A 15,654-nucleotide genomic window follows, 5' to 3' on the forward strand; every position below is an offset into this window, starting at 1 on the left:
ACTACAGTTGCGCCCATTTCTCTCACTCTACAGCCAGCAACCATCGCCAGGAGGTTAAGTGCCCGTAGCGTCCTTTTCCTGGTGCCCCCTAAGTAGTTTGTGCCCGGTAGTGACCCCTGGTTCAACGCATCAGCAGAGGCTTCAAGCCTCCGCTTCCAGCCTTTCTACTTTGGTGCCACTTAAGTGAGTAAGGCGTCCCTCCTCCCCGCCAGGCGCTGTCTCACTCCTGTGCACAGGAGCTCATCTCCTTCCCGCTGTGCCAGGACTCTGCCCCTTGGGTGTCCCTCTGTCTCCTGTATCTTCATCTCCTTCTTTACTGAGCCCTTCCCACCATCATGTAAACTGACTCCAGTGACTAACCCTCTTGTCCTCATCACCTTCGGGGACAAACTCTGTGAAACAGTTCTGCACTCACTCTTCTTATCCTCCCACTGACTCTGTCTCCCTCTGGTCCCACTTCCACTCCTTCCTTTCTGCCTGCTTTATGAACACTGACCTCCTCGTTGCTGAACTTAAACATACATTTTAACCCTAATTTAACTCCTCTCCAGCAACAGCCAAAGCCCTTGGCTCGCTCCTCCTTCTCGAAGGCCTCTCTGCTGTCTTCTGGAACATCCCCCCGGTGCTGCCCCTCTGGCCACCCCTCCTGAGTCTCCTTGTGAGCTCCTCGTGCCCCACCCACCTCTTCAGTGTTGAGGTTGCTCATGGTTCCCCATCAGTCCCAACGCTGGGCTGGATCGCATCCCCGTCTGAGCTCTCAAACAAGCCCTCTTGCCGGTATCTCCTCACCGTCCCTCCCTCCCAGTTCCCTTCAGCTGACGTCACCACGTGCAATCAGCCGTGCCTCTGTAGCTCTCGCCAGGCCGGCCGGCGCGTCTTCTCTCCGTACCTTGCACCTGCCAAGTCCTAGTCAGGTTTCACCACGCCCACTTCTGCACCTCTCAAACTGCCCTTGGAGACACATGAGCCACCATGAGGTGTCCCTCTCAGCATGCAGAATTAAGAAAACCAGTGTTGACCCCTAAAAATGAAACTCCACGCCAACAGCGAAAGTAAGAATCTGGGTTAACAGCCAGTACTGTGTGTAAGCGTGACTGAAGTGCTTGCACATCAAGCACTGTGATTATCATGACCTCAGAGAAACTGGGAGAAGAGAGCTGAAATGGGAAAGTATTTAGCAAGCGAAGAGTAACTGGCTGCACTGCACCCTGACAGGGGAGAGAAGAGGTCACAAGGCCTAACAGAGCGGTCCAAATCTTTACATCTCATCCTCTGATGGCAAACATTGAAAACCCTTTCCAAAACCTGCTTCTTTCTTCCCCCTTCCCACCCACACAGTGAGGAATCTGACAGATCAGAGAACAGAAAAGGAAAGAGGAAAACCCAGAAGTTGACAGTACCTGGGATTATCTAAAGCAAGAGCCCCTGAACGTGATAAACGCACTCGGAAGTTCTAGAAGGAGGGTACTTGGTGGCAAGTGCTGACTCAGCAGGCTGTGCTCATGCTGTCCAGACCCCCGGCTTCCTCAGGCCCTGGCTCTGTGCTCACCCCGCAACCTTCTGATTTCTCCTCCAGCTTCCCGGGAGTTCCAAGGCTAAGGAGGTCTTATCTGGAGCGGAGTGAGCGCTCCAGTTCAATGCTGTCCAACAGAACTTTCCGTGATGATGAAGATGTTCTGGGTTCTCACTGTCCAGTGTGGTAGCCACCGTCCACGTGTGGCTGTTGAGCACCTGAAATGTGTCTGTTGTGAATGAGGGACTAAACTGTTCATTTTATTTAGCTTTAATTGTAAATTAAACAGCCACACGTGGCCATGGCTACCATACTGGAGGCACGGCTCCCTTCTCCGTAAAGGACTAGCTCTACTGTCTCCTGTTCCCAACAGCACACTGACTCTGCTCTTCAGTGACTGAGTAGTTTAAACGGCTCCCTTGAGTCTGATTAATTCTGGGACACTCACAGTGTCAGGAACCAGCTCTGCTCCGAGTGGCTCATGGGATGCAAAGCCCCTTCAGATGATGACAGTGACGATGAAACATGCTCAGTGGTAATCACCCAGTGAGCTGCTCGACACCTCTCAGACTCCACACGTTTGTTCCTTCCCCCGCTCACTGTCTACCTGGCTATACAGTGCCTGAGGCACTTCCCACACACGTAAGGGCTGCCGCGACACACCACTTCTACTCAAGCGCGAGCATGCGTAACACCATGCACGGGGAGGCGTGATAAAACTCAGCTTCCACCAGATCACTGACCTAAGCTCATCTATGTAACTAAGTTAAATTAGCACCTAAGTTAAGGCATTTTGGTGACTATCATTAACTTCCCGTTTATGGTGATGGAGAGCAAAGAAATAATGGAGAAGGTGAAATGAAAATGGACAGAGTGCAGTTCCAAGCGCACTGCCAGGAACAAGGCATCTGGTCGGGCAGCAGATGAGGAAAGGCACAAAAGCAGAGCAAAACAGCCTGACACTTCTTGAATGAGGAGCTGGAATGAGCTGCTGCACATGCTTCCGACTTGTGAGTGGTGGAGAGCAGGCGGCCCACCTAGGAAATCGGGGCAGGCAACGCCTTCCCTGGGCCACAGAGACGGCTGGGCTTTACCTGGAGGGACACTATCCGGGGGATCAGCTCATCAAAATAGTGATTCACGGCTTTAGTGAAGCCCTTGTACGTTGTCCTCAGCTTCATTTTAGGGTCCCGGAGTAACCAGCTGGGGTTGAAAAGGCAAGACTCAGACTGGGGGTGGGAGACAGCAAAACGAAACGTTCATGCACCTGGGGCTACAAGCACAGCCCAAATGCGCACAGCCACCCGGGAGCAGCGAGCACATCGCGAGATGTCAGCGCATCCTCAGGAAACGCAGTCTGTGCTCGGTTACAAGAGCTCAGCACCTTCCCCACCACCTCTCTCCTCCACACACACGGGAGGTGGTGAGGTGAGGAAACGACCCGGGAGGGTCGTCAAGCTGCAGCCCACCAGCCAAAGCAGAGCCGCTGTCTGTGCCTGTGAATAAAGTTTTATTGGCACACGGCCCCTCCGTCTGTCTGCAGTCTCCACAGCATGTTCCTGCTGCAGCTGCGGGACGGAGTAAGTGCAACAGCGACTGTCCCCCAAAGCTGAAAATGCTTACTATCTGGCCTTTTACCAAAAACGTTTGCCAAACCCTAGGCTAGAATGAGATTTTTATAAAGCTGTTTTAAAGTTTCTTTTTAAATGTTCTTTACTGGAATATAATTTGGCCGTTAAAAATGAGGAACTGGTTCATGCTACAGCATTGACGAGCCCTGAAAACATTACGTCACGGGAAAGAAGCCAGGCACAAAGGTCACATAACGCACGGTCCCATGTGTATGGAACACAGAGCAGACCGATCCACAGAAATGGGAAGCACACGGGTGCTTGCCGGGGCCTGGGGGGCAGGAGTGGGGGTGACTGGGCTGAGGGCTTCCTCTTCGAGTGATGAAGAAGGTCTGGAACTTGGCAGTGGTGACGGTCGCTGAGCATTTTCAATGTATTTAATTGCCACAAAACTGCATACTTTTAAATAGTAAATTGTACATTGTGTGTATTTTACTACAATTTAAAAAATGATAGAAACAAAAAAGAAAGAAAGAAAATCCTCTTTTAAAAGAGATAATCACTGTGTGTACTGCTGTCCCCAAACCGAGAACTTACAAAGATACTGCTTACGTGGTAGCCAATAGCTTTTTTTTTCTACCTTATTTGTATGGCAGAAATGAGATGGAGATTTATAAAAAACAAATACTATATAATTCCCAGTATTTTAAGGTTCATTTTCTGCATCATTAAATGAGGGGGAAGTGCAGATTAAAAAGGCACATAGAAAAGCAAGGAAAACGCTTTGCTCTGATTCACCTGTGAGAGTGCCTGGGGCCCACGTGCAGTCACGGCCAGGGGCCCCGGAGCACAGCCTACCTGGGCAGGCCGCCAAGGTCCAAGTCGCTCCCGATGTACGGGCCTGGACACAGGATGACCCACAGGTCCACCTCCAACGCCATGGATATAAAAACCCTGGGGAGTGAAGCAATAAAGACAATTTCACATAGAGAGCTGAGGCTGGACTCGCTGCTGTCTCTCCCCAAGATGTCCTCTCCCGTGGGTAGAAGGTGGGACTCCCAGCCTGGCCCCCAGAAGTCCTTGCAGGAGACGGGACCCGGGGGGCAGGGAGCCCTGCACTCGGCAAGAAAGGGGCTCAGTCACGGACCAGAGAGCAGGACACCGACGGGAAAGCACAGGGACCCTGGACCGGACGCCAGCCTTCCCTCCTGACCTGCTCCCCACGTCTCCTCCCCCGACTGACTGGCACCGCCGCACAAGAAGTCCTCCGGCCTCTTCTTTCCTCCTCATCCCCACCTTCAGTCTGTCACCAGATTGTGTTTATTCCTCCTACTTGATACTTCTGGGCACGAGATGTCTTCTAATTCCGACCGTTACCCTCCTGCTTAGAGAACTCCTCATCTCCACTGGAGTTGTTACAGCAGCTCCCTCCTTCCTTCTTACCTTCCCTGACGCCTCTCCAGTGCCTGTCCAGTCTCTCAGCACCAACAACAAAACCAGGAGCTAATTTTCACCCTGCCCCAGCTCAGTTCTGTGAGTTTATTCTTTTACTTGGCGATTCTATGAGATGGGTACTAACACCATCTCCATTTTATAGAGAAGAAACCAAAAGCTTAAGGAGTCAGAGCTTCCGAGGTCACATTTTTGGCCCAAGGAAGAGTTAAAGGGGCCGTCAGGCTTACTTGTTGCAGCAGCTAACGCTGCTTAATAAACATCAACCGTTCTTTCACGTCTCTGACTGTGCCCTTGCTGGACCCTGTTTCTGAAGTAACATTCAGCCTCCTCTAATAAACTCCTCATCAACTTTGGATTTATTTCACTACAACTTCACTGTCACCTGCCCTGGGCTGCCCCCTACTTTGTGTCATCTACCGCCTTCTCTACAGAGAACCCTTACTCCTGACAACACAGTGTGTTATCTGTGCATCTCTAGCACCAAAGACAGCTCTGAACCACAGCACATGGACAGTACATATTTTCGAATAAACACCTGCTCTCCTGTACCATGTTTCAGAAATCCTGCAAACTACAGCTCAGAGATCTCTTCTCATAAGTGAGACAGCCGATCCCCCATGGCAGATTAAACCTGTGGCGCTCTGGATGTACACTTTCTAAGCCACATGGTGAGCAAAATGCACCCCAGACATGAAGGTCCAGGCTCCACTGCCGATAAAAGAATCACTGCTCAAGAGGCTGCAGCTGAGGAACCAGACTGTCAGAGCTTCCTGGTGGTTCTCAAAGCAGAAAACAGGCGCCCCTTGTTTCAGCTGATCCCACAGAGTCAAACCCTGCCTCTGAGCCACAGAAACAGGGACCCTAAACGTGAAACTTACGCCAAATCCAGGTTTCCAGTAAACTGAAACTGGCCTCTTCTTGGCTCATGAAGATTCCAAGGAACATGCCTGAAACGGCAAAAAGAAAACTATAGAAACTTCTCACCCACTTGCTCTGATTCCATATTGACTCCTCAGTTTTAACACGGCGCCTGGGCTGCCTCTACCAAGAAAGAGACTGAACATCCCAACAGCCAAATCTCTATGTGCATATGCACTATGCAGCAGCTTCAAAATTTCTTCCCTCAAATGCCCAACAAAGATCCAAGCAGCCAATATTTGTCCATGATTCCGGACTTCAGGTAAAATAGATGTGTTTGTCATGTCTGCTGGGGAACAGCTGCAGTTTTTTTTTTAATGCTCAAAAAAACATAAAAAATTTAAATCCACATCTATAAATGGCAAAAAAGGGAAACCATTAACCATAACATAGAAACCAGGAAGATCTGAAAAGTTTATAGAACTGGATTATACAATATTATTTAAATAAATGGAGTGAAATGCAGTGATTCACAATGTAAGATTCATAATACCCAGGATCCATTACAAAGGCTTACTAGGCAACTATGCAAAACAGTTAGGAAAATACGACGCACAACCAGGAAAAAAATCAAGCAATAGAAATAATCCCAGAAATGACACACAGTTTGAAACTGGTAGAAAAATGTTAAAAAGGTACAACATACACACACAGCAACTTTAGTAAGTAAAGAAAGGCGTGATCATGGTGAGGAAAAGGAAAGATACAAAAAAGACCCAGAATGAACTTCTAAATTTTAAAAAAGATACTGTCTGAAATAAAAAATACTCTGGATACTGTTAACAGCAAGAAATAAAACATGTACCACTGATTCCAACAGCAAAACAGAAACAGCAATAAAACGTCAGTAAGCTTTAGGAAAGAACAAAAGAAACTATCAAACTAGAACACGGGGGGGGGGGGAGGCTAAAAATGAACAAAGCACCAGTAACACGTGGGATCTCGTCAAGAGTCTAGCATGTACATGAGTCCTGGAAAAAGCGGGAGACAAAAATATTAGAAGAAACAGGGATGAAATTTTACCAAATTTTGGTAAATTGATGAAAACTATAAACCTACAGATTGAAGAATCTCAGTGAACCACAAGTAGAAAAAAAATCTGCATCACAGCACATCAGAATCAAATCACTGAAAAAGAATGAAATGAAATTGAAAAAGAAAATCTTAAAAGCAACCAGAGAGGGAAAAGCAACACATTATATGAAGAATAAAACAAGATAAGAAGTACAGCAGATTTGCCATCAGGTGATGTGTATGTCGGAAGATGACGAAAAGACATTTTTAAGGTACTGAAATTAAAACACAGAAACAAACAAGAAAACTACCAATCTAAAATTCTATACCCAGTGAAATTATCCTTAAAAACTGAAGATGAAAGAAATGTACTTTTCAAAAAAACAAGATCTAAGGAAACCACGATCAAGCGACCTCCACTGGAAGAAATGTTAAAGGAAGTTCTTCAGCAGAAGGAAGTGACACCAAGCAGAAAAAGTCATCTGCACCCAAGAATGAAAGCATCAAAAATGGTAAATACGTGAGTAACTTTAAAAAGAGATTTTTATCATCTTAAATTTCTCTCAAATACAATTAGATGTTCAAAGCAGAAAAAATGTTAGCACGAATTCTGTAGCACAAAGCACAAAGGAAAGGCAGAGGGCAGTGGATGCATACAAGCGCAAGGTTCTGCAGCGACAGCTTCACCTTCCTGGAGAAGAGAACAAGCCAGGAACTTAGGGCTTTAGGCATGGACTTTTCTGTAAGAATTTTGGGAACGAATCCAGGATCCTTAGAAAGTACTTAATTCAGTCCCCCACTTTCACTGGATACATCACCCAGACAGAAAACCAGCAAGGAAAACTGGACTTGAACTGCACGTTAGGCCGGAGGAACTTACCAGACGTCTACACGACATTTCATCAAACAGCAGCAGAATACACATTTTTCTCAAGCAGACAATGAATATTCTCCAACAGATCATATGTTAGGCCTCAAAACAAGTCTTAATAAATTTAAGAAGACTGAAACCATATCAAGCATCTTTTCTGACCACGATGATGTGAAACTAGAAATTAGTAATAAGAAGAAAACTGGAAAATTCACAAATACGTGGAGATAAAACAGCACAAACAAAAGGGAAGATATCCAAACTGTACAACTGGTGAAGAATTAAAAATATCCATACTACCCAAAGAAATCTACAGATTCAATGTAGCCTCTATCAAAATTCCAATGACACTGCTCACGAATTTTTTTAAAGACCTTAAAATTTGTATGGAACCACAGAAGAGCCCAAACAGTCAGAGAAATCTTGAGGGAAAAAACAAAGCTGGAAGTATAACACTTGCTGATTCTAAACCGCACTACAAAGCTGTAGTGACCAGAACGAGAGAGCCAGAAACAGACACGTGGATCAACGGAACAGCACAGCGAGCCCAGAAGCAACCACAGGCACATACGGTCTGTTACTTTATGGCAAGAGAGCCAAAAATACACCAAGGGAAAGGGACGCTCTCACCAATAATAATGTGGAGAAAACTGGGCAGCCACACGCCCAGCAATAGACTGGGCCGTCCTACGCCACACACAGAACCAGCTCCACACAGATTAAACATAACACACAAAACCACAGAAGTCCTAGAAAAATGGGGGGTAAGCTCCTTGACATCAGCTTTGGCATTTGATGCCTAAAGCAAAGACAACAAGAGTGAAATAAACAAGGGGAACTATATCAGACCAAAAAGCTTCTGCACAGCAAAGGAAACCACCAAAAAAGGAAAGGCAACCTACGACATGGCAGAAAATACTGGCAAACCATCAAATCTAATAAAATTTTCAAATCTGATGGGGGTTAATATCCAAAGTACAGAAGGAACTCATACAACTTAACGGCAAAAAACAAAGCAAAACAAAACAATAACAAACAAAAAAACCCAATAACCCAAATTAAAAATGGGCAAATGACCAGAATAGGCATTTTTCCAAAGAAGATACACAAATCTCAAACACGTCCCTGAAAAGGAGCTTACCAGTCCTAGTTATCAGGGAAATGCAAATCAGACCACAGCGCGGTGCCACCTCACACCTGCCGGGATGCCCATCATCAAAAAGAGAGAAGATAACAAGTGTTGGCGCGGACGCGGAGAGAAGCGAGCCCTGCACACCACGGTGGGACTGTGAATCGGTGCAGCCACTGTGGAAAACTGTATGGAGGCTCCGCAAAAATTTAAGACTGTACAACCCAGCAATCTTATTTCTGAGTATGCATCCAAAGGAAATGATACTCTTATCTCAGAGAAGTAGCTGTACGCCCACGTTCAGAGATCAGAGCAGCTTCATTCACAATAATCCAGGTATGGAAACAACATGTATACATATATATAATACTTACATACACACACACACACTCACACACTCACATGCACAATGGAGTATTATTCAGGTTTTAAAACAGAATGAAACCCTGTCATTTGCTACAACATCGACGAACATGGAGGGCACCCTGCTAAATGAACTAAGACCGACAGTGAAAGACAAGAACCGTACAATATCACTTGCATGTGGACTCTTAAAAACAAAGTAACTGAACTCCTAGAAACAGAATGCATGGTGGCTGTGAGGGTCTGAGGAGTGGAGGAAACAGGAGAAATCTGCAGAAGGGTACAAACTTCCAGTTCAAAATGAAGGAGACCTGAGGGTCCAGTGTCCACCGTGGGGCTGCTGACACGATGCTGCACAAGTGAACTTTGCTAAGGAAGCAGAACTGAAGCGCTTCTCACCGAAACAAACAAGCGCAGACAGGCCAAGGTGTGAGGTGACGGATGTGCTGAAGAACTGGGCGGGGAGGCATCTGTTCACAGTGTACACACAGGTCGAATCATGCTGCACGCTTAAGATACACCCAGGGCTCCCTCCACGCCGGGGGCCTCTCGCAGTACTCAACCAGTGGCAGCCTCCAGGGGCAACGCTCTGCGAGGCAGCTGTGCGGACCACCAGCCCAGTCTGCCTGCCGGTACCCTGTTGGGGGGGCCTCTTGGACCTCAGGGTCTCTGGTCGCAGGGAAGCCAGACGGAGCACAGGGGAGACCAGTCAGGGATGGGGTCCAGCACTTTGAGAAGAAGGGCTTTAAGCACCAGCGGGCGACCTTGCTGGGCACTCACCTCGACCCAAGACCTGCAGGGAGCCCCTCTGCCCAGATCTCATCAGCCACAGGCCCACCGGCCCCGCCCCAGTCACAGTGGAGGAAACCCCGAGGTGGTCCACACCACCTGGCTGAGGCTGCCCCAGCCCCACTGCACAACCTCGGCCTACACATCCACGCCAGCGACTCCGTGGAGAGGCCCAGAGGAGGTCCAGTTGTGGCCCCAGAGCAGCGAGCAGGTCGGACAGGTGTGGACCCCACTGCAGCACCCAGCGTCCACCCAGCACCAGCGACATCTGAACAAGAACCTGAACCCATCCCCACTCTGCCCCCTGTCCCAAACCACACCTCTGTCCACCCTCTGCCCCACCCAGCCCAGAGGGGTCTGAGCCACCACCTCTATGTGCCTTTCAGTGTCCAAGGCAGAAGGAGACTGCATCAAGTCCTTTCTGTACCGAAGTGTCGCTAGAAAATCTGATTAAATTAGAAAATGTGGGAAAAAACTGCAATAACCCTGCACACACAAACCCCCATACCAACCTCGCCACCACAAGTGACACTTTCAATTATTCTCTCAGTTGTAGGAATCATATTCCAAGATTCCATGCTGTGGACCCGTGTAAAATCAAAGCAAATCCATCTTATAAAGTTAACATGAAGACAGAAAAAAATGTAGAAACATACAGAAGTGCTTCAGGAACTTTTCTGAGCACTTACTATGAGCTACATGTGCTATTATTACCATCAACAACACAAACAAGAAAAGTCCTGCCCTCGTGAAGCTCACATCCCAGGAACTGACACAATAAAACTCTTAGAAGAGAACACTGAGTGAAGCTGCATGGCGCTGGATTTGGCAGTAACTTTCTGGATGTGACAACAAAGGCACAGGCAACAAGAGGAAAAAGAGACAGACTGGACTTCACAGAAATTAAAAACTTTTTGTAAATCAGAGGCCACTGTAGCAAGAGAAAAGCAACAAGTAACATACAAGGGAACACCCATAAGGTTATCAGCTGATTTTCCCGCAGAAACTCAGCAGGACAGAAGGGAGCAGCGCGATATATTTAATGTGATGAAGGGGGAAAACCTACAACCAAGAACACTCTCTGTCCAGCGAGGCTCTTGTTCAGACTTGAGGGCGAAATCAAAAGCTTCACAGATAATCAAAAGCTAAAGGAATTCAGCACCACCAAACCGGCTTTACAACAAATGTTAAAGGAACTTCTCTAGTCATCAAACCACAAGAAGAGAGAGAAAAAAAAAAAGAGAGAGAAAAAGACCTACAAAAGATTGCTTTGGCAATTCGGGGTCTTTCATGGGTCCAAATAAATTTTGGAAGTATTTGTCCTAGTTTTGTGAAGAATGTCTTATTTTGACAGGGGTTGCACTGGATCTGTAGATTACTTTGGGTACTGTGGCCATTTGGATAATCCAAGAGCACAAGATATCTTTCCATTTCTTTGTATCATCTTCAGTTTCCTTCATCAATGTTTTACAGTTTTTAGAGTATAGGTAACCTCCTTGGTTAGGTTTATTTCTAGGTATTTTGTTGTTTTCGATGCAATGGAAATGTTTATGCTGGTTATAAAATTCTGGTTTTTGAAGTGAAAAGGGAAAAAAAAGTGAACAAAAGGCCACAAATGACAAAATATCCTTCTTCCTTATGGGTGAGCTGTGTTCCATCACACATGTATGCTGCATCTTCTTTATCCATTCATCTGTTGATGTGCATTTATGATGCTTCCACATCTTGGCAATTATAAAAAAGTGTTGCTGATAATAGCGGGGTGTATGTGTCTTTCTGAATTAATTCTTATTTTGTGGTTGGCTTTATTTCTTTGATAACTATGTAAGTTTAAACAGCGAAAGCTCTGAACATTCTCAGAAACAACGAACAGTACATATATGTGAATTTTAAAAATGCGTGCAGTATATTGTATACATGTATTTACATGCAATACATTGTACATGTGCAGTCAAATTGTAACAATTCTACCTAATAAAAATGAAAAATTAAAAAAAAGGCCACTGTCAATAGAATGTAACAGGATAGAAGAAATTACTTGCAGTCACATGTCTGATAAAGGACAAACATCCAGAATATGCTTAAAAATTCCTACAACTCAGTATTTTAAAAAAAAAACAAACAAACTACCCGATTCAGAAATGAGCAAAGAACTTGAAATGAGCATCTAGAAATGAGCATTTCTAGAAAAAAGACAAGCAGATGGCTAATAAACAAGAAAAAATGCTCAGCACCGCTGATCACTAGGGAAAGGCAAATCCAGAACACAATGAGATACCACTTGACATTGTTAGGATGGTTACTGGAAAAAACGAAACGAAACAAGTGTTGGCAAGGATGTGGGGAAACCGGAAGGCTTCTGCGTTGCTGGTGGGAGGGAAAATAGTGCAGCTCCCATGGAAGCATTATAAGGGTTCTTCAAAAAATTAAACAGAAGTACAATTTAATCTGGCAGTTTCACTTCTGGGTGTACACACAATAAGAGCCAAAAGCAGGAACTCGAATAGCTATCTGCGCACCAGTGGTGACCGCAGCTCCACGCACAACAGCCAAAGGGCAGCACCAACCCCAGTACCTGCCCACAGGCACCAGACCCATCCATCCCCAGGGAGAGCCGGCGCCAGGCCGCCCTGACCTCACACCAGCGCCCCACCCCGAGCCAATCGCTGCTTCCTCTAATCCTGCATCAGAAGCAACAATCGATCCAGAATTCATGCCTGCTCTCTCCTGACCCCCTCAAGTGCCTTGGGCTGGACCCCAACCTTTCAAAAGTCCCCTCTGGCCAGCTGGTTGCTAGGAATTAAAAAAAGAAGAGAATGCAGCCTGTTTACAATGTTAAACACTCAGTGCTGCCTTTACTCTGAGATGACACTCTTCCTCCACTCTGGATGACCTAGAGCATCTTACAGTTTATGAAATAACAGTAATCATTTTTACGTTTCTAAGCAAGTACATGAAAAACAAATAAATCTTGGTAGGCCCATTTGAACCATAAACGTTTTCCATTTTTAACAGTTTGTGGTTTTTTTACCAAAGTATAGCTGAATCTGGTGTTTTATTAGTTTCAGGTGCACGGCATAGTGATTCAGGATCTGTATCGAATATAAACGTTCATGAAATTTCAATGTCTGAATCACTGCTTTACAAAACCAACAAGATAACGAGAAAACAAAAAAGGAAAATGATGTGACGTGTAAATGGCTTCAGGACACTTTGGGCAGAAGTGCTTCAAAACATCACCCCCATCATCCACCAGATTAAATTCCAGATATTTTCCGTCTAAGATCTGTATTTTAAAAATCAAATCACTGAAAAAAAGGACAACTAAAACTGAAAATAATGGGTTAGCACTTTCTCAGCTTATTTTTGAAGTCAAGAAATCTCTTATTTTTGTTAATTCTCAGCTTCTGGAATGAGGATGCTCACAGTGTTTGCCAGGCCTGTTCTCAGTGAAACTCATCTTCAAAGACAGAGCTTTCCGGAACAGCCTCTCAACCTGAAACCCACGATGGGGCCTACGACTCGGGCAGGGCCTCTGGGCCCAGAACCCTCAGGCTGTGGGGACCACTGGCAGGGACGCCTGCAGTTGCCACTGCCTCTGATGTGAGACTCCTGCATGCAGGCCAGAGTGACCAGCTCAGACAGAGGCCCTTCAGAGCAAGTGGGGAGGCTCTGCCCACAGGAGACTCTGGGGGCCAAGTGGGGACTGAGTCATCCTCAAAACAGTGAAGAAGGTATCCAGAGGGTCACGGCTCAGACTGGACTGACGGGCACATGTTCCTGAAGTCACCACTGATGGCACTCACGTGGTGACGGTGTTGAAGCCGCAGGCCCTCAGCTTCAGCAGGCGGTCCCTCCAGTACTCCTTGGGCACCCGGAAGTAGTGGATGGTTCCCGCTAAGATGAGGGAAGGAAAGCCACCAAGTGTGAAGTTTGAGTCCTTAACTTTCAGGCCCAAGCGTCGGTCCTTCACCTGCGAGGGACTGAGGAAAACCCTGGAGGCCCTGCAAGGACAGAGACACATGACATCCTCCAGAGGCGACCCCGAGACTCACAGGATGGGCAACTCGGAAGGCCTCTCCTTCAGGGCCCCGGGCACAGTTCCAGCCCAGGCAGAAACTTCCCAACCCTTCCCTCCAAACGCACCTGCCCCAGGGGGCTCCGGTCAGCGCAGACGTTTCCAGTAGCCTTGACGTCAGGCCCAGGAGGACCACGAGTCTCACCAAGAGGGTCTGCATGCTAAACGAACAGGACAGAACAAAGGTCAGGCTCCCCCCAGGCAGGTAAGGCGGGGGGGCCTGAGCCAGGCCTGGGCCTTGGAGGATGGTGGGGAGGACAGAGGGGGCCCCCCCGGAAGGCAGAATTCTGCGCAGCCGTCTTTGGCTTCTGCGGCGCCTGGACTCTGACAGGCGCACCCCGAGGCCCTGTCTGCTGCCCGGAGCGGGACAGCTGCATGGACAGTCTCTGCTGAAGCACGGGGTTTTTGGACACCGGCTACCTAGTGAGAGAGGACCGAGCCTCCACGGAAGGTATATAAACACAGAATAATCTCTGGGAGATTCGCCAGAGATGGTCCAAGGCTGAGGAACAGCCTCTCACGACTGGTCTTCAGCAGAGAGAACACTGCCTGCAACGTGGAGGTCTCTCCTGCAGGGCCTCGTTTTTACCTCCAGCCCAGTCTCCCACTTCCCTGCTCTGAAGGCCCCACCGCTCCACTTCTCACCGTCCATGCGGCCCACGCTTTCCCTCGCGCTGCGGAGTGGAGCGCAGGGTGCGGGCCGACCGAGGCCCCGCGGGCAACCGGGGACGGGGCGCCGGGGCGCCGGGCCTCAGGGTGGACCACGGGCGGGGAGGTCGGCGGAGGGGGAGAGCCTGGCCCCAGGCTCACCAGGTGGACGAACCCCCGCCCCAGGCTTGCTCCCCCAGCCCTGGGCAGGCCGCCTCCGCAGACCTCCCCCCCACGTCTGCATCCGCCCGGCCCGCCTGGCACCCGGAGCGCGGAGCGACAGGGACCCCCCTCCCCGGGACCCCTAAGGCCCTACCCGCCGCGGGGCCGCTCCCCGACCCCCTCGGCGGGCTCTGGGCCGCAGGGACCCCTGGCCCCGACAGGCCTGGACTCCTCCCTCCCTCTGCGCGGTCGCCACGTCCCTGCGCGAAGCGCTGACATCGGGAAGGTCCTTCCCCGGACCTAGGGGTCCAGCGGGTGCGCCTCGCGAGCCCGGGCTCCTCCCTCCCGGACCGATCCTGAAGCTGCTAACGACCCGGCCCGGAGCCGCGGCCCCCGAGGTGCGTCCTGACCCGTGCGGGCGAACCTCGTCCAAGTGCAGATGCTCGCTCCCTCCAGACCCGCGGAACCCGCGCGCCGGCTTTGCCCCGGAGCCCGCACGCCTGGCGCCGCGTTGGGAGCTGAGGCGCCGCGGTGGGCTCGGCGGGGCGCCCTTTCTGGGAGCGAGGCCGCGGGGGCGGGGGGCGGAGGGCGGGCGCGGCGCGGGGGGGGCAGGCCCGCCTCACCTGCGCAGCCGCGCCAGTGTCCGGCGGCCCGCCTCCACGCCTCCCCGCCTCCCCGCGGGGGCGCAGCCAGCGGCCCGGAGTTCCCCACGCTGGGTCGGTGCGCCCCCCAGACCAGGCTCCAAGGATCGCCCGACTCTGCAGAGCAAAGTTCTCTGCATCTGCACGAGAAGGAACGGCCAGCCCGTTCCGTGCGACCCCAGGTTAACCTCCTCCGGTGGCAGCAGCAGCGCCTGCGCCCCCCACGGCGTGGATGAGGCTGTGTCTTTGGGGATAGTTCATTGCTTGGCGCCTCCCACCAAACAGCTGAAGGTTTGACTGGCGTCCAGGAGGCTTGCCAGACTTCCCCTTCCTCCGCTTTTCTTGTACCACCGCACTTGTCTCTTTCCTCCTTGCTTTTTATTTATAATTATTTAATTTAATTTAATTTAATTTAATTTAATTTAATTTAATTTAATTTGGAGGGGAGGAGGTAATTAGGTTTTTATTCTTAATGGAGAAATAGAGGCACTGGGGATTGAAC

General features: G+C 49.0%; 1 protein-coding gene across 14 annotated transcripts in view; it reads right to left on the bottom strand.

Annotated features, from left to right (window-relative positions):
* Positions 1-15,350, bottom strand: part of LOC102536196 (beta-galactosidase-1-like protein 2) — a 33,515-nt gene extending 18,165 nt beyond the window's left edge. For 4 of the 14 annotated variants that reach the window (XR_012066679.1, XR_012066682.1, XR_012066681.1 and 1 more), the window contains exons 1-6: positions 15,135-15,350; positions 13,770-13,862; positions 13,430-13,627; positions 5,418-5,486; positions 3,943-4,038; positions 2,608-2,716 (exon numbers count right to left, since the gene is read on the bottom strand). Coding sequence is in view for 9 of the 14 variants with exons in the window: in XM_072954012.1 (XP_072810113.1) it covers positions 2,608-2,716; positions 3,943-4,038; positions 5,418-5,486; positions 13,430-13,627; positions 13,770-13,862; positions 15,135-15,292 (723 nt within the window). In the remaining 5 variants the exon portion in view is untranslated. Of the gene's footprint in view, positions 1-2,607; positions 2,717-3,942; positions 4,039-5,417; positions 5,487-13,429; positions 13,628-13,769; positions 13,863-14,665; positions 14,788-14,811; positions 15,078-15,134 lie in introns of those variants that run through there. The other 10 variants (XM_072954019.1, XM_072954013.1, XM_072954014.1 and 7 more) reach the window with 7 other exon arrangements.
* Between the last annotated feature and the right edge of the window lie 304 nt (positions 15,351-15,654).

The sequence above is a fragment of the Vicugna pacos genome, chromosome 33, assembly GCF_048564905.1.
Source record: "Vicugna pacos chromosome 33, VicPac4, whole genome shotgun sequence".
Taxonomy (NCBI): Eukaryota; Metazoa; Chordata; class Mammalia; order Artiodactyla; family Camelidae; genus Vicugna; species Vicugna pacos.